A 26,413-nucleotide genomic window follows, 5' to 3' on the forward strand; every position below is an offset into this window, starting at 1 on the left:
TTGAATATAACTTTCCTATGTTCATATATGAATAAATGACCAGTGTAACTACACATCATGTTCAACCAAAAGAATGGGATCCTTATTAGAATAAGTTATACTCCATGTATATATGTCAAAATACATTCTACTGTCATGTATATCTAAAAAGGACAAATAAAAAAAATGTGTGTATTGTACTTACTTTGACAGGAAAAGAGAAATTACAAACAGCAATGCAACTAAGATGAAAAATATTCCCCACATGATCTAAAAGCAAAAATATATTCATTACAATATAGTTTACTAGTTACACATTTTTCTTCTATCAGATTCCAGCTCCTATATTTGACACCCAGGTGAAAACTAAAGATCAATATATAAAATATATTACTTCCTAATTGTCTGTTAATAAGAAATAGCTAGTGACACAAGGCAGTATACCTGCCAGACTCTGTAGTAAAGAAACATGACATAGAAGTATATCAAGTTAAAATTCCCTTCCCTTGATTTCCATTTGGGCAAAAAAGTAAAAAATACAATATATCCTTAGCTATCTTCCCAATCTTATAGGAACCAGAGTTAAATTGTTTAATTGGTTACTTAAAAGAACACAGAATAAACATTAAAAAAAATGTGATCCTGCAATCTGTACAGGAGGAAAAATAAGAATTCATACCCCATTAGAATCAAATGTATGATATGTCAAGATCATTGTAATGTTTTGAGCAACTAACAAAAAAAAAGTTCAAAAAAGATAAATACTTTCTAAAGACCAAGGAAACTATGTATATTTAAATATAAGAACTCAAGTTAGTACTTATGGAATCATTTCAGAGATGATCATGTTGGGTTAACCTTGAACACATATTAATGTATATTCTAGCAATCTTGTCAATTTTGAAATAAAAACTAAGTTACAAAGGTGACACAGTAAAAATAGAAGAGTAAGAACCTCTGAAAATTTCCTCCTCCATAAAAGCACTAAGAAAACTGGCATAAATAATCAGAATCAACATTTTCAACATTCTGGAAATTAACCAACGGTTGCAGCAATATAGGAGCATTTACTCAAGAAAAATGGCTGAATCTCAGAATCTAGAGCATTATGACATTCTAACTTGCTCTAGTCCCAATTCTGTTACTCTATCGCCACAGCAGCCTTGAAAAATAGCCATAAAATTCAGCATCCTAGAAATCAAATAAGGAAGCAAAAAGGGCTGACACTTTTTAGTCTCATTCCCAAAGAACTGTCATTATTTGGCCTGTCTGTGTTTCTCTAGAAGCCCCCACTTGCAAGGCTGTTTGTATTTGACCTAAACTGGTGTTCACATGAGGCTAAAAGCCTTTTCAAAGGAGTGTTGGCCAAAAAAATTTGCAAGCAATCTATGAACTTCATGACCTCAAAGCCAGTGGACAATGGAAAAATTAAACTAACCAAAAAGATTAAAACAAAAGCCTAGGAAATGAGATATCAATAAGGGTTTTAAAAAGTTCTGATGTATCTCTAAGAATCTAGAAGGTCTTGTGTACGCTCAGGGCTCTGTGCATGACCAGGAAAGATCTGAGGACTAAAATCTACCTCTGACAAGCACTGAGTACAAAGAGGAAGTGAAGGCTAAGGTTGAGTTGGAAAGTATCTCCCTGGGTGTTGAAGTAGTGTACTAACACACACGAAAATCTCTGTTAAAGACTGAGAGACTTATTGATTGCAGGTGTTTAAGAAAATCTATATCTAATCATTAACAAACCAACTGAGCAGGGACTATAGTGGTCACACTAAAAAAAAAAAAAAAAAAAATAGAGACTTCACACAGTCCAGAGAAGTCACTAAACAAATAATGATAGAAAGGATAATAACAACAAACCCTTGGGACCAAGGAGAAATCTGATTTCTAGAGTTATCATATTATATTATTTAACACTTTCTAAGTGTTAACAACAAAAACAATGAAGTATTGGTAACAAAAAGTGCATGGATTTGGGGACAACTGACAGACTTTTTTAGGAAACCCAGACATTAGATTTTCGAGGCAAAAACTTTAAGTATGCTTTAAAATAATATATTCAGAAAACTCTAAAAAGCTATGTCTTAAAATGAAGTGTCAGCAATAAAGAATACCAATAAAGATATTTTTAAAAACACTAACAAAGAGAGTGAACTGAAATTTTGGAAATGGAAAATGATAACTGAATAAAAAAGTTTTTTAGAAGAACTGACCAGCTGATTTGAGCATCAGAAGAGTTAGCAATTTGAAGAGAAATCAACTGAGAGTACATAAGGAAGGAACAATGAAGTGAACAGAGTCTTAGAGAGATGTTGAACATCATCAGCAAACCAACACAAACATGGGATTCAAAGAAAGAGGAAAGGAAACAAATGGAAAAAAACTTTGAATATTGTAGACAACCAAAATATCCACCAACAGATTAATGGATAAACAAATTGTGATACAGACACATATCAGATTACCACTCTGCAACACAATGGAATGACCACCAAAAGAAAAGAAGTACTGTGAATGAATCTAAAAACTACTGTGCTGTGCCAAAGATACTAGACAAAAAGTTTTATATCCCATGATTCCATTTATATGAAATTCTAAAATGCATAAAACTAAACTCTAATGACAGAAAGGGCATCAGTGATTACCTGGAGTCTGAGCTCAAGGAGCAAGAGAAGGTAGAATTTGGGGGTGATGTGAATGTTCTACATATCTATACATTTATATTTGGCAAAATCAATCTGTATACTTAATAAAGTTGATTTTAAAATCCTTCTAAACATATGCTCAGTGAAATGAAACAGAAGTTTAAAAGAAGGCAGCTGATGACAGAGATCAGGATATGAATATTTATAAGACACTATAAAGAATCTAGAATTAAAAAAAGGGTTGGAGAGGCTTTTGTATACCTTTGTTGCTATGAAGACAAATTATCTTAGGAAAAAGGATTGGAGTGAGTCCTTAAACAATTTATTTTGGATTGGAGGTGTAGCTCAGTAGTAGAGCACTTGCCTAGCATGCATTAGGTCCTGGGTTAGATTCTCAGCAAAAAACACACACACACACACACACACACACACACTTCTAACAGAAGGTTTAAAAAGAGGTTACATAGAATTACATGATTATAATATATTTTTGAAAAACTCTTTCAAAAAAGGAGGTTTTAAAAAGGATAAGCAGTTAATGCATTTTTTTAAGTTTTTAAAGAGTGAACAGTAGCACCAAAGTTAAACAAGACTCACTTGTCTTTGATAGAAATACTCTGAAACATTTCTTTCAAAATTTAACCAAAATGGACCTTCTAGCTTCATCTTGCATTCTTCATATGAGTCTTTTCCTTGTACTTTCTGAATTACAACTTACATACTATGGTATAAAATTCTGGTCTCTGAAATGCCCCCGTATATATATAACATGCAAATTTGGAAGTCGGTGGACAGCAGTTTTAGTTTCTTTATAGTCTAAGTCATATTATAATGTTTTAATTCAATCTAGGTACTTAAATTTAGGCACTAACATCCCAAGAATTCAAGGCTGGCAAACAATGGCTCCCCCCGCCCCTGAAAAACAAAAAAAGGAAAATAAAAAGGTTTTCTATCTCAATAATATCTTTTTGCATACTTTCAGAAATATCATCTAAAATCTAATAATGAGGCAAATTCTATTATTTTTCAGTTAGGGTTCTTCTGTTCTAATGTGGTTCTCAGGTCTCCTACTGATAGATAACTACAAACTTGAAAATATGCTAACAGCTTATTTCTTATTTACCTTTATTTTTATTTAAATTTCCTAATAACTCGATTATAATACTTATATTACACAAGAAATAAATGAAGCTCTGAGAGGTTCATATCTTGTCTGACCTAAGCAAGGAACCTGTGATTAAAAACCAGATTATCTGAACACCAAAATCCACACTCTGAAGTATCATGCTATAGTGCCTCAATAGAAGAACTCAGTCTCTAAGAGGCACTACAAAAACTTGAGAGAAGAGTGACAGCATAATTTTTTTAAAAACTCCATTTACCTTCAGGGGACGCAGAGCACCGCAAAATTTTGTCCACCAGCTGTTTTCAATGAATTCTAAGTGCCTCTCTCTTTTCCTAAGTGTTCGTAACCTTTCTTCAAATTGCTTTAAGGCACGTTTATCCCTTGCTGGCAAAGGTCGACCATCTTTACTCTGCAAATAACAGAACAAAATTAAAGGTTTGGGGGTGGGTTTTTTCCCCCCACCATTAAGGTCTTAATAAAGCATCCACCAGATCTAGCAAATCAGGCAATAAAATACTTTTAGCTTGGACGCTACTTAGGCATATTGACAAAAATAATAAAATTGACAAATGCAATGTAACAATAAATGTCTCTGAATCAAGATTAGCATGAAAATGGAGATGTGTGTACATTTAATACTGACCTTTTCCTTGTTCCTTTATTCCAAATGTATTTGTAAAAAAAAAAAGATATGTATTTGTAAAAATGCCCTACTAAAAAGGTGTTTGTTTAAAAGAACTGTTAACCACTATTACTGTCATTATTCTTCCTCACCTCCAAACTCCTCTATCCCCTATTTTAATATATTTGGTCCTGCCCCTTCCCATCCTTTAGTTTAGTGGTTGTGTTCCCTGAACTGATGATTCTCAGCCCAACTCAAATATCAGTAAAGTGATGCAATATCAAGCATAGGTCACATGCAGGAGTTTTTATAAAAACTGCTAAGAGTTGGCACTTCCTTGTTGTCCAAGTACACCTGCAAATGAGTAATGCTTTCTTTGGTCAATCCATCTGACAGATAATTTTTATCTGTTTTTACATGATGCTTTGGGTAACCATAAGTAGTGCCTTTTCCATGATGTCTCACAGATACACTTTCCCACTTTAACTCCCCTACCCCGAAATGTCTTAAATTGACCACAATAATAAACCAGAATAAAAACTGCTAAATGAAAAAAGGATGAAATGCAGATTTGTTTGCTTTTATTAGAAGGAACAGAAAAACAAAGGACTACATTTTAAGAATGCAAAGTCTAAATTAGAGAATATAATGTCTTTAATATACCTATTAAGGTTTAAATGGGTTCCTAGCAGACAAAAACATTTCTCTCCAGTACAGCCTAGTGTAGCTTCAATTTGAAATCGTATAATGAAAATAATGCCCAAACCTTTAATAAAAGATTCTCACAGCTATAAAAAGCTCTTTACATATTTGCATTACCAGGCTCTTTTGAAGCTAACTATCCTCTTCCATACCTTATCTTAATGCTTCTCAAACTTTAGCATGCTTAAGACTCATCTGAAAAGTTCAATAAAATCAGAATTCTAGGCCCAACGCCCCAAAGAATATAATTTAGATCTTGAGTGGGCCTAGAATTTATATTTCTCCCAATAAATATGGTGCAAAGACCATATTTTATATTTATAAGGCTATATTTTACTATCTTCACTCCTTTAAGTCAACTTTTAAGTTGAGTACAATGGAATTATCAAATTGGATCCCCGAAAAGGGAACTTACAGAAAGAAGGTCAGAGGAATAAAATGAACACTCCCTTCTTAAAGAAATACCCAGATAATAATACTTCAAGTATGTGATTTGAGAAGGGATCAGTACTTTATACATTACCCATAATAAATTTTCTCAAAACTTCCATTATGATGTCAAAATGATACAAACAATGAGGTACTTTTTTTTAACTGATGGATTTAACCATTTCAGAAAAAAATTAGTAAATCAATTTGAGGGTCAACTTAAAACAGTTATGTGTCTATTTGGTGAATGAATGTATCAGTACAGTGAGGGATGGATATCCACTCTGCACTACTCACTAAATTAATGTAAGAATAATTTTGGTAAGAGAAAAAATGCTAGGACAGAAATTCTGCAGCAATCCATCTCATTTGAAAAATAACATGGTTATAACGTACATAAATACGTATACCATCTTTAAAAAAAAAAGTAAAAGCTTTCCTTCACACTGTGACCAATTACCATATTATCGCTCCCTTTCCTGTGGTTATCATTGTTAAGCAAATCAAACAGACACATATACACATGTACCAATGTATTTATATATTTTTTGTATGTACTAGCTAACATATCTTGAGCACCTTTCTTATGCCTAAAACTGGTCTTTTTGTTATGCATTTATTCTAATTAAATTTTCAGAATAATAGAAATATTTTCATTTACTACCTAAAAAAAATAAGACTGCAGATGTAGTGTGCATAATCAAAAAAGTCAGAATTTGAACTGAGATAGTCTGGTTTTATAAGACATATTTTTCAAGCTATATATATCTCCCTCATTCCTTTCTATCACTACATAGCACATTACACCATGGTGTCTTAATTTAATAAGTACCTTATTTTTTAATACTAAGGTTGTTTCCTATATATCTACATACCAATGTGTACATATAGCACACATAGATTCCTATAGATAAACTGTTAGGTTAAATTTTTAAAAGTTGTATGTTTGATTATACAGGTAGGCATCACAACATTTCATTTTCTTTAAAAAGCTGTATGTCTCATATTCCCACAAACAGTATTACTACCTCCCCAAATATCATCAATTCCTGACACAGGTAACCATTTAAAAGACTTTCGAATGATTAAAAAATACATATTAAGTCATTCTAATGTCTATACTTTTTATTATTAGGGTTACCAACTCTCCTGGTTTTAGCACTGAGAGTCCTATATTTTGGAAAAGTCCTCGGGTCCCAGGTAACTGGGACACCTGATCAACCTCCTATTTACTATTTACCTAAAACATCATTTTATAATTTTACTAAACAGTTTAATTTCTCCTTCAGTGAACTACCTTTGGGTCTTTCATTATTTCTGTACATTGCTTGTCCTTTGATTTACTATCGTTATTATCTGTGCTGAGAGTTTCTCCCATACAATTGTTGGTCTTTAACGTTCATTTAGGTGCCCTTTTCAGGTTCATAAATTTTACAACATAAAAACTGAAGACTCACCAATTTTCTCTTAATTAGCAACTTGGTTTTGTGTCTTTTTTAGAAAGGATTTCTCCACACCAAGATAAATTCATACTTTCTAAAGTGTTTTATAAGTTTTATACTTGATTTAGATTTAGAATACAGTTTTAGATGGTATGAAATTTTATGAAAATTTAATTTTTGTATTATATAGACTATTGAATTAATACCAAAATTACTGAAAAACAATTTTCAGGTAATATATCTATAATATTGAATTAACCAATTACAAACCGATGAAGTTCTCTATTTATTTGAATCTCCTATTATGTACTTCAGAAAATTTTATAATTTCCATCAGGTAGATGTTGACATTTCTTAATATTTTATAGTTTGTGCTATTATGGATAATTCTCTATAACAACATTTAACTGGTTAATGATTTTTTATGTTTGTATCTAGACAATTTGAAGAATTCTTATTAGTTCTAGTAGTTTGTAGTTAATTCTTTCACTTGTCTTGGTAGACGATATCTGCAAACAATACAGATTAAATTCCCTTTTTTCCTCTCCTTCTTTCAATGTTCTTATCTAAATTTCCTTTAATTTGACTAGAATCTCCAGGAATATGTTAAAGAGTGGCAATCATACTGACATTACTGTCCTGTATATAACTTTATTGGGAATGTTTCTTTCACTTTAAAGTATGATGCTCATCAGAGGATTCCTTGATTTAGTATTTTCTTCTCTTAATTTGGTAAGATTTTTTTTTGCTTTCTAAAAATCATAACTACAAATTGACTGTTACCAATTTATTCTTTGACATCTGTTAAGATGTTTATATTTCTTATTTTTAATCTCAATATATTAAACTACTTTAATGTATTTTCTAATGTATCATCTTTGTATTTCTAAGATAAATATAGCCTGATCATTATGATAAGCTTTTATTACAGCACAGGTTTTGCATTGCTAATATTTATATTTCTATTAAAATACTTGCCTCTACCTTCATATGAAAGAGAGTAGGTGTTTTTTTTTTTCCCTTTTTGGGTGCTATTACTGTCTGCTTTTTTTTTTTTTTAAGTAGGATCATGCTAGGTTAGTAGACTAATTCAGAAAGCTCATCATGTTTCCTAAACTCTTTAAAATTAATGTGTTACTTGATGGTAAAAAAGGAAGAAAAATTTATTATATTTTTAGAAGTCCATTTAGTTGGCAAGTGATTACATGTACTCTTTAGCTTTTTCAACTAAGTACACAAAACTTGAACATAAGTAACACAGTAAAATATGATGTTACATATGGAATAAGGATAACTGAGAACTGGAAAGGTCTTGATCATAAATATGTAGTTTTGTTTCTTCATCGTTAGAGTATTGATAGAAATTCTAAAACTGCCAGTGTCCCACCTTACACAGGATATCAATTTTCAAAATAGAGGCATAGTTCTTGAAGAATGTTACAAAACTATCAAACAATATAAAAATATATGTGTTTCCCAATATTAAAGTCACATCAGAAAGCAGCTCAAAGGTAAAGTAAGTTTATGCTTCCCAGTAACAACAAAACATTAACTCACTTTTGATTTAATCGTCTGAATATGTTGCTCCACTTCTTCAATGTCTTCAGTGTTTTCTAAACGTTCATAAGCAGCACTTCTAGTGCCTTTTATTAGATTTAAAGGTAATGCTGACATACCATAGGCCTAAAATAAACAAAATTCAAATGCTTTAATAAATTCATTTCAATCAGATTAACACAATTTTCAGGTAAAAACATGTCCTTTAATAACTTGAAAGTGGGCAGTAGTAGCAGTGTACAGTCACTGAAGAATATGCTTTAAGGAAGTGAATCATGATCATATTATAATTCTCTTGTTTATTTTACACTTACATTTATGCAGTTATGATAACATATTACTCCTTCCTCAAAGGACAAGTTGCACATTTAATGTCAATATAATACTTTATCAAAGTAATAAGTTATAACTTTAGGCTAATCAAATTATGATAGTATGAATTAATGAGAACAATTTATAAAATTATTTTCTATGAAAACAAGAGTAATTTTCTCCAAGCACATACAATGTATCTTTAGAAAAACATATGTATAGTAATATATACACAGTACTTCATTAGTATACCAATTATCTATATGGACAATTTGTTTAAAAGTTCTACCTATTTATAACCAATCTTTTTACTAAGTATTTTAAATATTTTCCAACAAGTAATTTTTAACTTTTAGTCAGCATTAAAAATAAACATATTATTGTATATACTACTCAATTCCAAAAAGTCTCAATAACTTTTTATTATAATCATTAACTTAACAGTCAATGTCATTTGCCATATAGCCATGGTTCAGAATCTATTGACTTTAAATTCTTAGAAGAAACACTGAGAAACACCTGCTGGTTGCAACGATAGGCTCTAAAGCAGATACATGAATGTAATTTTAAATTTGTTCCATTTTTTCTGCTGAGCACACAAACTCAGGATAAATGCTACTTCTTAGGCTTAACCCAACTCTATGCTGAATGGATTTGAATCCTATAATGTACTAACTTCAGTACTCAATACTGTTTCTATAGAATCTTTTGGTCTACTAATATTAACAACACGGCCCTTATTTATAATCTACTGTCAAATACAAGGTCATCTAAATACAAGGTCATCTACTATTTTCTCTGCTGCTCTTACTCTCTACATATACATCTTCTATACTGTTTCCAAATGATCTTACTCTGAACACCCAATTCAGAATATGTCATTCTTCTAGTTAGTATCCTTTAAGATTTTCCAGGAAAAGGAAGGGTATTTTTCAAAGTGCTCTAGTAGAAGCACCTTTTGGGAAGGTAACCCCATGGCCAGTATGAAAGACAAGAAAGTGGTGAGCCACAGAGTGATCCACTGTTACTTTGTCAGAGAAATTTTTACCTTATGCCTCACAATTGTCCATAGTTCTTAAAACACTCTAATTTTAAAATACTTCAGGCCTTCATACTTTAATACATGCAGCACCCTCTTCTATGCCTACCTTCTTAACTTACTTCATTAGTAAATCTGAATGCACTCAGGTTTCAGCTTACTTATACTGTGTCTGAGAAATGTTCCTCAATTTGTAAATGTCACTTGCTTACAATACATAACACATATTTAACAATTATCAGTCTGCTCACTTGGTTTTTCACTAGATCTGCCAAACTTGACTAATCAAATTTCTGACCCAAACTAGTTAGCAACCAGAGAATAATATTGGGTTTGTTAAGACTAGGTAGGTCCCAATTCTTTGTCCTTCTACTGTTATTCAAAGAACAAATATTTATTAATAAAATAATTATTGTAAGAAGATAATATCTGACTAAAACTATTTTAAGAAGAGAGAACTGTTAATTCTTCATGAAGTTATTTCCTTGCATGAAATTGATATATTTACTAAAAGAGCTGAACTAAATTCCTAAATGGCTTAATGTAAAAGATTAGAAAATGAAAATACATCCTTGGTAACAATTTGTAGTAACATGAGACCAGACTATACCATAATTCTATGAATATAGCAAATAAAAGTAAATAATCTTTTGTTTTTTTCATCAAGTGTTTAGTTTGTTTTTAGATTGCATGTTTAAGTTTAAATGATTATCAGGAAATTTATACTATTTAGATTTTAATAAGCTTGAAATAAACATAGAAAAAATTAACATGTTTAAATAACAACCTTTCGAATGTAACCTCAAACTTCTGTGGGAAAAAAAATGTACTTAAAACACTTTTTCAAAAACCAAATTTTTATTACTTACTACTGCCCTCTAGTGAATTTCTGGAAAAACAACAAAGGCTAAAAAGATTGTACAGTTTAAAAGGTTAGGTTGGCCATTATTGCTTCCTATCTTGTTTTGACTTCCAAAAATAAACTGCCAACAGAAATATTTTAAAATAACATATACAAACTACAAACATTTCTTATACCTTCTTGCACTGTTCAGTTAAGAAGAGCATCATAACCAATTCAAAAAATGATTCACAATTTCTTAGAAAATGTGCAGTTTTAGAAATACCTTTCCAATTTCCTTCACTCGTATTTTCCTTGTTATATTGCAAAGATTGATGTGATTTTTAAAAAGTATCTACACAAGACAAAGAAGCTTCTCTTACTGAATATAGAAAAATATTAATAATGAAATTATTTTCAAGGATTTTTCCTTTAATGGTAAAAATGCACTTAAAACAATGGTGCATCTTCCAATAAGTATCACAGACTAAAAGACATACGATGTCACATGAAAGGTGACAAATTTGATTTTTCAAGGGGATTTCTATCTCCAGATTATTGAGAACCACTGCACCAGTTCATAGGGTGCTAGGGACTGAATGTTCCCTACCCTCACCCCTACCCCCACCCCTACCCCCACGACCAAATTCATGTTGAAGCTAATTTCTAGTGTGATGGTATTTGAAGCCTTTTGGAGGTAATTAAATCACAATGTTGGATCCCTTATGAATGAGATTAGTGACACAAAACAGATACAAGAGAGCTTGCGATATTTCTCTCTGCTCTCTACTATATGGGGAATAATGAGAAGACAGCCAACTGCAAGCTAGGAAGTGAACCCTCACCAGATAACCAATTTGTTGGTTTCTTGATGATAGGCTTCCCAGATCCCAGAACTGTCAGAAATAAATGTTTGTTGTTTAAGCCACCCAGTCTATAGTACATTTACAGCAGCCCAAACTAAGACAAATTTTCATGAGCATAAGAAGAAAACATTTTATTTCTATATTTGAATCTTTAATTATCACTTCAATTAGTTTGTTTTACATTAAATGTACATTGATTAGGATAATAATATTTATTTGTAATTCACAAACATCTTGGAGAGTATATTAAAAGCTTTACTAACATGAATATATAATAAAAAGTTTAGCTGTCTCTGCTAAACTCTCAAAGGGGCCTTTCTCTGGACCATGTAATTCATTTTGCATGAAAACATCATTATTCAACATTTCCCCACTTGGTGGCACCAAAAAAAAAATTAAAATACCTACAAAGATATTTGTTCCTAGAGGTTTCTTTTTTTTTTTTAATTTTAGATAGTATCAGATTTCTTTTTGGTTTAAGCTTAAAATAATAAGCAAGCTAATATATTGTTGGATATTCTTCTCCTAAAACTGAATGCCCAATTATCTGACTATCCTTTAGGACACTGTACAGAGGTTAGAAACTAAATATAATTTAAATAATCAAGTAGCTTCCAAACTAAACAATAATAGATATCTCTGAGAAATCCATACTTGACTAACAAAGTAAAAAGTCTCTCTAGTCCCAATGCAAAAAAATAACAAATTCCATCACACACATGATTTTAGGTTTAAGTAAGTCTTTGTATATAGGGCCAAAATACTCTATGTATTAACTTCCCACTTTGGGTACATTAGTTAAAATGTACCTCATGAACATATACTATACACCCACTTTCTTGTCCTATGAAATGCTCAATTCTCAAGCTTTTCCATAACAAGTTAGGAGATAACTTTGCATCTGAACTTCAGATAAATATAAAAATTAGTAATATTAATGAGTTATTCATAATAAACCATCTATTTATAAATTACTGATTTTTAATTAATTTATAAAAGTTTGTATGAGTTTTTTTAAAAATATTTTTAGTTGTAGTTGGAAACAATACCTTTATTTATTTATTTTTTTATGTGGTGCTGAGGATCGGACCCAGTGCCTTTCATGTGCTCGGCGACCACTCTACTGCTGAGCCACAACCCCAGCCCCTGTATAAGTTTTTCAATTAAGTATAACTAAAGTTTAAGTAGCAAAACATTCTCTTACTGAGCTTTGAGCATCCTTGAAGTGCTATTTAAATGATATTCATCTGTCTATCCACACCTTACCAATTCCAACTATCATTCAATTATGGATGCCTCTTTGACTTACTCATCTTTGAATAATTCACAATTTTCACTAATCATGATATGATTGTTTTTAGCATCTGGTTGACTTTCACTGAGAGAGAAAAGAAGTAGAAACTATAGTTTGATCCAAATAAAACCAAATATTTAGATTCTAATCCTTGATGGGTTGTTTAATAAATCCCAATAATATTATTACTTAAATATTAGTTCTATTTTAAAGACAACAAAAATTGGTAGCTAAAATAGGTCAAGGAACCCATGAACTTGAGATCGACATTCAAGTCTCTCCACTAAGTACATGATTCTGTTGCTATGCCACATAAAACAAAACATAATTTCTAGGTTGTCTGATCTTGTCCTATTCCATTGCAATCTCTTCCTTAACATCAGGCTTTAAGCAGTCTTTTCTACTTAGTCAGCAACTCTTCCTTATCTTGCAGGTTCTTAGCCTCAGTACCATCATAATGTCCTCTGATCATTTTATCAATGTCCTTAAGCTCAGCCCTCTGTATTCTAGAGAAGCCAAAACTTTTAGACAGATAACTAATTCAGCATGATTATTATATGTGATTTACTTGATTAAATGATAATTTTTAAAGTTTTAATTTGAACAATACAAAACATTATGTTAGTTTAAAATATTTATCTCTACAGTAATATCGTTCCTACAGGAAAAGTTCTCTCTCAAATAGTTTTGATAATTTCAATCATTTTTTCCACTTCTACTCCCCATTAAGATAGCTTCTTTAATTCAAAGCCAGCAGATTAATACATTTAAAATGTTTGAGAGGGGATGTGGCTGTGGCTCACTTAGCAAGTGCGAGGTGCTGGGTTCAATCCTCAGCACCACATAAAAATAAATAAAATAAAGATATTATCTAACTACAAAAAAATTAAAACAAAATGTTTGACAAATCGCTTTATTTTGCATTAAAAACTTTCAAATGGCTTTCTAATCTCAATCCGAATAAAATTTGAAATCCTAACCACAGTCTATACTAGGACTACTTAACTTCTCACAATATCTAATCTACACCTTTTCCTCTTTCCTTTGTTAATTGAGCTCCAGCCACAAGGGCTTTGCCTCCTTGCTACTCTAACAGCACACATGTACAAACCTCAGGATCTTTGCACTTATTCTTCTGTCATGGCTTGCTTTCATTTTATTTAGGTCTTTTGTTCAAATGTTAGATAAGGCACTCCTGACCTTTACAGTAACATTAGCCTCTATTATTATCTAATCCCTTAGGCTGCTTATTATTCTTCGTAGCATCTATTCCTTGACCCTTGGGAGACAATTCTCAATGGGTCTTAAATTGTTGTACATTTTGCAACCAGGCATTGTACTACCTTTTCAATAATGTCTGTATAGGACATAATATCCTCCTCTGGGAACAAAAGGGGTGGGGACAGGCATGGTTACTGTCCATACAAAAGCTTGTTTCCCTAAGCTCAGAGCTCCTCTTTTGTAATGCACCCCACTACATACAGGTTTCCTATGGTTCTACTCACAATTCTCGTGGGAATTGGGACTCAGGAAAACAGAATAAGAAAATGCCAATTCTAAAGCTAGTGTTATTACTGTGAATAAGAAAAGTCTTTGTTTCTGACTCAGAAAGAAGTCTTGCATCTTTGATCACAATCCATAAAACTTTGGCAGGCTACAAATAAAATAAAATTCTAGATCTTTAATAGTTTTTTTTACCTCTTTGGTCGGAGTACTGGGAATAGAACCCAGGGTGCTTTACCACTGATCCACATGCCCAGCCCATTTTTATATTTTATTTAGAAACAAGGTCTCACTAAGTTGCTTAAGGCCTTGCTATAGCTGGCTTTGAACTTGCAAATACTCCTGCCTCAGCCTCCTAAGTCTCTAGGATTATAGGCTTATGAGATCATACTTGGTTCCTTAGAGTTACTGACAGTATAATTACATGTTGTTTTTCTCCTTTTCCATTTGTTTTTCCTGGCTAATCTTCCATAACTGCTATCGAATTTCCCTATAGACATCAAAGTGCTTTATAAACAGTATCTATCATTTGACCTTCAAAAAAATCCCTTTGAAATATTTTCTATTCCAATGGAATAGATAAAACACTGACCAAGGAAAAGTAAAAGACAAACCCAAGATCAGCATAACAAACCAGTCAGAGAATAGCAATTTGTGTTCCAGGTCTAACCTCTAATTTGTTTTTAATTTGTACCTGCTTCTTAAATGACAACTAACATCCTCTACATACATTTTGTGAGATGGGAGGATAATCATCCACTAAAAGAAATGGCAAATTCCTGTGTACCAACAAATAAAAACAGAAAAGTACTAATAAATAATAAAACTTAATACCTATACAAGCACTGGGAAGATATTAAAATGCATGTCTTTTAGACTTCTTTTATTATACAATATGGCATATGAATGTGTATGTAACCAAATTAGATTGCTATTATACTAACAGCCTATTTCTTTTATGTCTAAAGGAAGACATATTGGGAAAATATCCAAAAGTATTTATAAACAGTATTTTTCATCTTTGTAGGAACCAAAAATGCTCTAAACAAAACGTTCATTAATCTAAAAACGTCCAAGATAATTTTAATGCTGCTTCTACAACTTTGGAAGGTAAGAAAGGAGCACTTCTTATTGAATTTTCCTCTAAAATTTGAGCAAAAGACTCAAAGAGCAGTCCGTATATAAATTTGGAAATCATTTATAATTCACACCTTGTCACTTCTAGAAATACAAAAAATAAAGTGTTGGATAATATAATATTAGATTTTCTATACTAGAAAAGTATCATTCTGTAAAATAGCCTATTTTAAAAGCTCTGCATCCCTAAATAAGACAGTTTATCAGTAATGATCTTGATCTATAGGTCAGAGTTATAGTATTGTAAAATATATAACCATCTTCAAGGTTCACAATAATAAAATTTGTTTCTGAATATTAAAGTTTATAAATACAGATAAAATTATTGTGACCAAGTGGTTCAAACTTTATCATCCTCTTAAGAAAACTGAAGAAAAAATGAAGAACTAAAACATTAAAGAGAAAAAAATTAAGTTAAATATACTAAGTTGAAAAAAAGCTGTTTTATAGGGTGAATCTTTAATTTTAACTCAATTAACACCATTACACTTACTGTATAAGTTATAGCTGCCAACATTCCGATCAAGGTCAGAGAACTAATGGAAAATGACAATGCAGCTAAGCCATCTGTGGAGAGAAAAAGACTGCTGAAACACACATATGTACTACTCACACATTTATATTCAGCAAATCAATGTAAATATATGAAATTAGACTCCTTATACATTCAGATGTAATAAAACAAATATATATTACCATGTCTTTGCAGTGCTAATTTCAAATGGGAAAAAGGTTTTTTTTAAAGGCCTCTGCACAAACTGATTTTAAAAAGATCTTTCAGACTAATTAAAATTTTCTTTCCTTCATCTCTTAAAATTAAGAGAAAAATTACTGTTTTAATTATAGGTCTATTGGGTCTAAAAAAGAGATTGATAAAATGGTTAGATGCTCAAAAGGTAATGAAAAGACTGCCTGGCCTTTCTCAATGGCAGATACTAAAAAATAAAATACATAAGAAAGCCACTGACCTTAACTCTCCCTTCTCTCCTCAATCTTGATACTTCCAGGTTTTTTTTTTTTTAATTCAGTTTTTAATATATAGCCTAAAACCAAAATCTTTTATTTCCCCCTATACAGAGGATTAAGCCCAGAGGTATTATACTGAACTACATTCCCAAACCTTTTCACACTTTATTTTGGGACAGGGTCTTGCTCAGTTACCTAGACTGGCCTTGAACTTATTGTCCTCCTGCTTTAGTCTTCTGAGTAGTTGGGATTTCAGGTGTGTGCCACCACACCCAGATTAAAAGTAAGATCTTAAAAAGAGTTTACTTCACTTTTTAACTTGAAAAGATTAGCTTGCCCACTTGGCAGAAAGACAAAAAAAGAAAATAGATTCAAATTTAACAACAAAAAGAGTGGTACTGTTAACAAGTTGGACTTAAAACTTTATTTTAAAAAAAGGCCATGAGTGACAAGCTGGGGTAGCACATAAATATATCTAATATATAAGGAAATACTATGAAAATTTGATTATTGTTAAAGGATGTAACAATTTTTCTAGCTTTAATACAGGTTCTAATGGGCTTGTACTAATCTACTTTAAATACAGATCCAGTAAAGTCAAATATAATATTTCAATTTAACATATTCCTAATATTTCCATAACTATAAATAAAATGATAAAATCTTCTTAAAAGTCAAATATCAATTTTATTAAAAATAAAAAAACATTAACAAATTCATAAATTATGCAAGACAAATTTTTTTCAGTCTTATTTTTTTTAAACTACTTATTATCAAATCAAAGTCATTTTAATGTTGTTACTTTCTTATAACAGAAGTATCAACACAAGGTGTTCATACCACCAAGGTCTACCACCTGTCTGATAGTAATTTTAAGGCACTATAACTTATATTTACCAACACCAGAGATATAAAAATGTGAAAACAAAATATGTCTTAGAATTGATAGAGTATTATGTTCACATATTAGCAAATCAATTGAGCCAAGGAGTTCAAAATTAATCATTTAGAAGGATTCCCATTTCAGTAAAAGATAATAAACTTGTCAAAGACACTGAACATAGATTCTCTTGATAAGATAGGGTCTATGATCTGAGCATATACATAAGGAGATCCTACTGATAAAGAAGTTATAGTATACTCATAAAATGCATTAACTGCTGTGATAAAAAGAACCAACTACTTACACAAATTTAAATCATTACTATGTGAAATAAGCCAGACATACAAAAGAAGAATCATAATAATGTATAATTCCACTTATAATATTAAAAAAAGAAAAAAGAAAAACTAATACATAGTAGCTGAAATTATAACAGTGGTATTTCTTATCAGAGATGATACTAAATAGGCACACTGAAGAAACTTCTGTAATGATGGACATGTTCTATATCTTGATTGCAATCAGTTACACTGATTATATACATGTATGTATAAGCCATATGCATTTCTCTACAGGTAAAGTACAGTTTTTAAAAGTTAAAATGCCTAAAGAAAGAGGTCTAAAGTTTATGTCATAAAGTTTTAAGCCTAAAATTGATGCCTAAAAAAATAAGGAGGTGAGGGACAACAAAACTAAAAATTAAGAATAGCTGGGTGACTATTTTGAACCTAAAAAGATGGCAGACCTAAAATGAAATATAATTTAGAACATGGTATTTAAATTTGAGGAAAAAAATTGAGACTAAAGAGAATTGAGATTACAAAAAATCAGAACAATATTGTATGTCTAATCACTAATTCAAGTTATATCAATACTCAAGTACTAGTATAATTTATGAAATAATATTTAGGCAGAAGGAGTAAAAAACCTGAAGGAGTTAACTGCAAGAAAAGCAGCTACTTATTTCTGAGAAAAAGGATCAAGGTGCATAAATCCTTAACAATTCATTATTAGTAGATGCCAGTCCTGCTATCCTTATTCTTGCTGGTTTCAGAATGACATTAAAGGACTACAATTTACAAGAAAAATCTTTAAGTGGAAAGCAAGACATTTAAGAAGTTATAGTGTAGCTAACAAGCCACAATTTAATCATTATTTTAATATTGTATCTGGAAAAAAACAAGAAATACTAACCAAAGAATATATGGTACCTAATAGAAAGAATACTCACAAAAGTAAACAAATTTTTCAGTATGGTATCTATAAAAATAAGTATTCTACATTTCATAGAAAATAAAAATAGTGTTCACCATCTCTAGTAATTAGAGAAATGCAAATCAAAACTACTCTAAAATATCATCTCATTCCAGTCAGAATGGCAGCTATTATGAAGACAAACAATAAGTGTTGTCGAGGATGTGGGGAAAAAGGTACACTGATACATTACTGTTGGGACTGCAAATTGGTGCAGCCAATATGGAAAGCAGTATGGAGATTCCTTGGAAAACTTGGAATGGAACCACCATTTGACCCAGCTATCCCCCACTCCTAGGACTTAAAATCAACACAATATAGTGATGCAGCCACATCAATGTTTATAGCAGCTCAATTCATAATAGCTAAACTGTGGAAGCGACCTCGATGCCCTTCAATGGATGAATGGATAAAGAAACTATGGTATATATACACAATAGAATATTACTCAGCATTAAAAGAGAATAAAATTATGGCATTTTCAGGTAAATGGATGGAACTGGAGAATATCATGAAGTAAATCAATCTCCCCAAACCAAAGTCTGAATGTTTTCTCTGATAAGTGGATGCTGATCCACAGGGGAGAAGCATAAGAAAAATGGAGGAACTTTGGATAAAGGGGAGGGTGGGATGGGGTACGGTGCAAGAAAGATGGTGTAATGAGATGGACATCATTACCCTAGGTACATGTATGACTGCACATATGATGTGACACTACATCGTGTATAGAGAAATGAAAAGTTGTGCTACATTTGTGTACAATGAAACAAAATGCATTCTGCTGTCCAAGATACCTAATTATAATTAATTAATTAATTAATTGCCATTCTATCTGGAGTGATGTGAAATCTCAGTGCACTTTCAATTTGCATTGCTAAGACTTTTGGAACTTCTTTCATATATTTGTTGGCTATTTGTATTTCTTTGTTTTTTTAAATATTTATTTTTCAGTTTTAGGTGGACACAATACCTTTATTTTACATTTATGTGGTGCTGAAGATCGAACCCAGTGCCTCGTGCATGCTAGGTGAGCACTCTACCACTGAGCTACAATCCCAGCCAGCCCTGTATTTCTTCTTTTAAGAAATATCTGTTTAGTTCATATGCACATCTTCTATTTAATTTTTTGGTTACTTTTTGACTTCTTAATATTTTCTGGATATTAATTCCCTATTGGAATAATAGCCTATCAAAGATTTTCTTCCTTTCTGTAAGCTTGCTCTTCATTTTTTTTTTTGTTTTCTTTGCTGTGCAGAAGCTTTTTAATTTGATGTCATTAATTAATTAATTAAAGAAAATAAAGTAGCTATGTCCAAAAGCACATGAAATATTGAGTAATATTATACACATTTTTATCTATATGACTTTGTAATGGCAAAGCTATTTTCAACTTCTAAGCAACTTCCTTAACCTAACCACTTGAACTTATTTTTTTCCTTTAAAAAACTAAGTTGCATGGATTAATTTTAGAACTTCTGAAAAAGTAATGCCAAAATGTTTTGTTGAGATAAATTTATGATAAAACATTGTTTAATGTATATGAAGTCTCAGTAATTTATAACCTACATAAAAGATTATTTCATTTCAAATAATAATTTAGTGCTCTTTAAAAATTATTCTATATTATTTTAAGTGAGTTGAAGATCATATAGAAAGTCGAGCACGGTGGTGCACACCTGTAACCCAGCATCTGAGGCAGGAGGATCATGAATTCAAAGCCAGCCTCAGCAAAAGTAAGGTGCTTAGCAACTCAGTGAGACCCTGTCTCTATATAAATCACAAGGTAGGGCTGGGGATGTGGCTCAGTGGTATAGTGCTGCCCCTGATTTCAATCCCTGTTAACCTTCCCCCTCCAAAAAAAAAAAAGATCACATAGAAACTTTCAGGAATTTTACTGCTAAAATATTGCTATGAATTGCTTGTATACTATTAGTATGATTTCAGTTCTTCGAGATAAACAAAAAAGAGTAGGATAGCTGGGTCATATGGTGGTTCCATACCTAATCCTTGGAAGAATCACCACAATGCTTTCCAAAGTTGGATTAATTTATAGTCTTACTAACAGTGTATGAGTTTATCTTTTTCACCACATCCTCACCAGAACTTACTGTTATTTCTTTTCCTGACGATTGCCATTTTATCTGGAGTGAGATGAAATCTCAGTGCACTTTTAATTTGCATTGCTAATACTGTTGGAACATTTTTTCATATATTTGTTGGCCATTTGCATTTCTTCTTTTAAGAAATTTCTGTTTAGTTTATATGCACATTTTTATTTGATTTTTTGGTGTTACTTTTTGACTTCTTAATATTTTCTGAATATTAATTCCTTGTTGGAATAGTAACCTATCAAAGATTTTTATTTTCCTTTCTGTAAGCACTCTCTTCATTTTCTTATTTGTTTCCTTTGCTGTACAGAAGCTTTTTAATTTGATGTCATCCCGCATACTGATTCTTGATTTTATTTCTTGATCTTTAGCAGTCTTATTAAGGAAACTGGTACCTGCTAATATGTTGGAGTATGACCCTATATATTCTTTTATCAGTTTCAGTGTTTCTGATCTAATTCCTAGGTCTTTAATCCACTTTGAGTTGATTTTTGTGCAGCGTGAGAGACAGCAATCTAGTTTCTTTCTCCTACATTTGAATACCCAGTTTTCCCAGCACCATTTGTTAAAAACACTATCTTTTCTACAACATATGTTTTTGGTATCTTTGTTAAGGATCAAATGTCTCTGGGTCTTCTAATCTAATTTCCACTGGTCCTCTTGTCTGTTTTGGTGCCCTTACCATGATGTTTTTGTTACTATACCACTGTAGTATAAATTGAGATGAGGTCGCTCTTATTGCTTAGTACTACTTTTGCTATTCTGGATCTTTTATTCTTCCATATGAATTTTAGGACTTTTTTTTTTTAGTTCTCTGTTCTGTTTTCTTTTTCTTTTCTTTTTTTTTTAAGTGAGAGAGAGAGAGAGAAGAGAGAGAGAGAATTTTTTAATATTTATTTTTCAGTTTGCGGAGGACACAACATCTTTTTATTTTATGTGGTGCTGAGGATCGAACCCAGCGCCCCACGCATGCCAGGCGAGTGTGTTACCACTTGAGCCACGCCCCCAGCACCTCTGTTCTGTTTTCTATCATCAGTATTTGATAGGGATTGAATACTTTTGGTAGTATGGCCATTTTAACAATATTAAGTCTGCCTATCCAAGACCATGGGAGATCTTTCCACCTTCTAAAGTCTTCTTAATTTTTCTTTCTTTTTTTTTTTGTTTTTTTTTTTGTTTTTGTTTTTGGTATTAGAGATTGAACTCATGGGTATTCAGCCCCTGAGCCATATCCCCAGCCCTATTTTGTATTTTATTTAGAGACAGGGTCTCAATGAGTTGCTTAGTGCCTCACTTTTGCTGAGGCTGGCTTTGAATTCATGATCCTATGGCCTCAGCCTCCCAAGCAGGTAAAATTTCTTAATTGTTCAATTATTTTCACTGCAGAGGTCTTTACCTCTTTAGCTAGATTTACCCCCAGGATTGTTTGTTTGTTTGTTTGTTGAGGCTAGAGAGGATGCAATTGTTTTCTTGATTTCTTAAAAATGCAATTGTTTTCCTGATTTCTTTCTCAGCAGCTTCACTGTGAGAGAATAGAAAATGTAATAGGCTACTTGTCAAAGAAAAGTCCTAAGGATCAGGATATGTAAATTACAATGGGTAGATTTTAAAAAGTAGAGGAAAAAAAGAAAATAAAAAGAATACTTACGACTACTTCCAAGTTCTTCAAATAGGAACTTCACTTTTTCCCACTCTGTAGAATTTTTATTATTGGGAACATTCAACGGAACAAAAGCACTAAAACAGAAAATAACTCTATTAAATTGCTTTAAAAATAAAAATGTTGAATAAAAGAAATGGTCTGAAACTCAATTTTAGTAATTTTTTGAAACAAATATCAACTTTTCCCCTGAATAACTAATAAATCTGCACCATTTATACAGAGGTATGAGAATTTTCTTATCTATGTATACATTTTACCATAATTTGTTTTAATAACTTTATTACGGTATTCAGTAAAATTACCTTCCTTTGTAACCCCATATATTTTATTTTTGTACTTAAAACTATTTTGGCTTATTTTTCAATTATACTTCCATAAAGGTGAGTAAAATAAAACAATAATAAATAAAATTTTTTTAAAAATATTTTTTAGTGTTGATGGACCTTTATTTTATTCATTTATTTATATGCAGTGCTGAGAATTGAACCCAGTGACTCACACAAGCAAGCACTCTACCACTGAGCCCCCAGCCCCATAAAATATTTTTTAAAGTCCTATAAATTTAAGATGGACAAAATAGTGCATCACCCAAAAAAAGTTGAAGATCTTCTGCATTAAATTAGAACAAACTATAGGCATGCAATTAATTCAATATATTTATATGCATTGAAAATAATAGACAAGAAATACATCATAATACACAGTAAATTTAACATTGTGGGATTGGGGGGTTTCATTTTGTTCTCTTTTCTTTATATCTTCCAATATTGTGCTTAATAAAAATAACAAAATCAGTTTCTGTTTATTTTTCGGTCCACAGGTAAGGGGGAACCATTGAAATAACAGAGAGAGCTAGTGTCCTAGGAATTGTTCTAAGAGCTTAGACTGAGAAAATGGAAAATAAAATAAATAAATGGTCACTTTATTATAGAACCCAGATCATGAACCAAAAGGTAATCAAGAGATTAATGGGCTGGGTATCCCTTAGATAGTATATGTTGAAAATCAAACAGAAAGGTAAAAAGTGACTCTAATTCTTCCTTCTTCTTAGCCCAATTTTAATTATAAGCAAGATGTAAATTCTATCCACTTTTATAAAAAAGAAAATACTGGATGAGTTTAAGAATATATAAAGGTATCTTGTTCTGATTAAAATTTCAAGTAAAACAATGTCATTATTCTAAAATTTTACTTTTAATTTTAAAAACCTTTATTCTTTGGTACTACTAACAATTCTATAAAAAGATGAATAGGAAGAACATATTAGGGTGTTATTTAAATTTCTAACTATTCATGTTGACTGTAGTTTATTACACTTGTCTTAATCTTAGAGACTTAAACCTCACCACTTTAAGGGGGAAAAAAGTGACCACTCAAATATATAGAGCAAAAAATAAATGTAAAAGCAGTTCATTATTTGTTGCCCAGTTATAAAATCAAATAAAGAGAGGAATAATTGTAGTGAGATAGAAGAAACTTTTAAATAACTTTTACATTTTATATGTCTATACTATTAACTTATTTGGTATTAATATTTCATTAACAGAAATACAAACTAAGCAAGACTGCTTATATACTTCTATATAGACAGTTTTTTCTAAATATCCCGGAAAGTATGTCTGAAATTTGTTGGTTGGAAATAACCAATGTGTGAATGTGGGGGAAAAATTACATTGTATAAAACATCATCTAAAATATTATTAAAATAAAAATCTCGCAAATATCTAAAACTAGCATTTAAAATCAGAAAGTTCAGTCTGAACATGCAATTTTAGGTAATCAAAGGTACTGTACAGTGGTGGGAAAAAAATTAAGTAATCCTACTAGCAAACACACTTTCATGTTCAAACTCCTGAGCAAAGCTATTCAGCAGTTCAAGTCTTTAATGAAGAGTAGAAGAAACCTCATATGATCAAGCAATCTTTTAAAAAAATTATATGGTCCAAAAAATTTTCAGAATGACTTCAGGAAAATACCTACTTAAAAAAAAATCCTTCAGAGAATTAACATTTGAGCACCAGTTATTATTTTAGGCAGAAACCAAAGCACAAATTTGAAACAGATTTGTCAATTACCTTAACACTAGATTTTATAACCTAAGAAACAAACCAAAACTATTCTCATTGTACATTAAGAGAAACATCCATAAGGAGAATTCAAAATGATTACAACTAAATAGATGTAAATTCTAAGCAATAATATTCATAGCATTTAACAACTGGTAGGCAAAGACACTATGCAATGAGCACAGATGCTGGCCTTAATTCTAGAGGACCTTCACAAATCAAGCTTTATCCTTTAAGTGGGGTTAGAGTGAGGTAAGGAGACTCAGGAATATAGGACAGCAGCTAACCGGTAGGGAAGCGTTTCAACCTTTTAACCATCAGGAAGAACAAACCACTGCTCATTAGCCAAATATCAGCCCTGCATACAAGATCTATAAAGAAAAAGGAATATTTACTAATGGATAAAAAGGCAATTGAGGGCTGGGGATATATCTCAGTTTGTAGAGTGCTTGCCTCGCATGCACAAGGCCCTGGGTTCAATACCCAGCATGACAAAAAAAAAAAAGGCAATTGAAGTCAAATGAAGATGTAATATAGACACACCTGTTTTAAGGAGGGAAGAAGCAGTTAATAAGATTATCATGTATTTACTAAGTGGTGATGACACCACAGTAATCAAGAGTTATAGTAGGATTTTATGCAGGGGAAGCAAAGATAATTTCTTAATCTCAATTCTTCTCAAAAAGTAAATAAAAACATATCAGTTTCTGAAGACACAAAACTAGATCAAAATAAAAACTTGGAACCTAGTAAGATTATAATTTCCCCTTATGTCATTGAAAATAATAAAAATGAAAAATTGCTAACTAAAAATATTTTACACCCAATCTGACTCACTGAATTAGCTTAATACAGATTATTTCTTCAGGAAAAAAAAAAAAAAAACAAAGAAAAGGCTAATGGATTTCAGTAGATATGAAATTGAAATGATGAATTTCAGCAGAATTGAAAATGAGAATTTTACCTTCTACATTCAATCACCAAGTCAAGTCATATTTATCTTCCAAATGGCTTATCTGTTTCTGCTTTCTTTGTAACTATACTAGCTCTGATCCTCATCTCTCACCTGAATTATTACAATGGCCAGGTAGTTAATCTGCCTACCTACTATTTAATGTATCATTTCTCCAGTCCGACCTCCAAATAACCCCTTTACAGTATCTTAACTTTTAAAGCAAGGTCACACATATTTACTTTCTTACAGTCACATAAACAAACATGTACATCTTCATTGTCTTTCAACTGATTAGCAGGATAAAAATCAAAATTTCTTAAACATTATATATTAGATTCATAGCCTACCTACCTGGCTAATGTCATGTCCTGCCACTGGTTCACAGGAATACTTGGAACATCACATCATACTTTATGTTTTGTTTGGGGAGGTGTGTGTTTTTTTCTTAGAAGGATTAAATTCACATATTTTTAAAAAAATTTTTACATGTTTTTATTGGTGCACTATAATTATACAAAATAGTGGGATTCATTGTTATAGTCATACATGCACATATATAATCCGTTCAATATCATTCCCCAGTATTTCCCTTCATATCATACTTTTTATGCCATTCTTCAAACATTCCAACCAATTTACACTCCTTCAAATCTCAGTTGAAGTTCCTCTTAGGTCTTCCGAGTCTACAAGGTAGAGTAAGAACTTGTTCCTCCATCATCATACCTGGTATATATATTATCGGAGTACTTAAACAGTATAATTTAAATAATTTATTTGCATGTTTTCCCAGGGTGAACCTTGAGAATAGACTAGGACTTTGTTTTTGGCCCTACTACTTAGCACAGCGTCCATCACACAAGTGCTCCAAAAGTGTATGAGCTATAGGAATACTATATCTAGGCTATATCTTTGTAATAAAATTATCTCAAATTTTACCAGCTAAAATAAACAAATAAACACCAATTCAAAGAAACAATAGCATGTCCCCTTCTAGGAAATTTCAAGAAATTTAATTA

At 31.4% G+C, this 26,413-nt stretch overlaps 1 protein-coding gene across 2 annotated transcripts in view; it reads right to left on the reverse strand.

The window, feature by feature from the left end:
* Lmbrd1 (LMBR1 domain containing 1) overlaps nt 1-26,413 on the reverse strand; it is a 104,336-nt gene that overhangs the window by 33,588 nt on the left and 44,335 nt on the right. For both annotated transcript variants that reach the window (XM_046442984.2, XM_046442983.2), the window contains exons 6-10: nt 22,362-22,450; nt 15,996-16,069; nt 8,511-8,636; nt 4,015-4,167; nt 185-249 (exon numbers count right to left, since the gene is read on the reverse strand). In XM_046442984.2, coding sequence (XP_046298940.1) covers nt 185-249; nt 4,015-4,167; nt 8,511-8,636; nt 15,996-16,069; nt 22,362-22,450 — 507 coding nt within the window. The remainder of the gene's footprint in view (nt 1-184; nt 250-4,014; nt 4,168-8,510; nt 8,637-15,995; nt 16,070-22,361; nt 22,451-26,413) is intronic.

This window comes from Marmota monax, unplaced genomic scaffold (genome assembly GCF_021218885.2).
Source record: "Marmota monax isolate L192 unplaced genomic scaffold, Marmota_monax_Labrador192_F-V1.1 WCK01_AAM20220418_F8-fsc00091, whole genome shotgun sequence".
In the NCBI taxonomy this organism is placed as follows: domain Eukaryota; kingdom Metazoa; phylum Chordata; class Mammalia; order Rodentia; family Sciuridae; genus Marmota; species Marmota monax.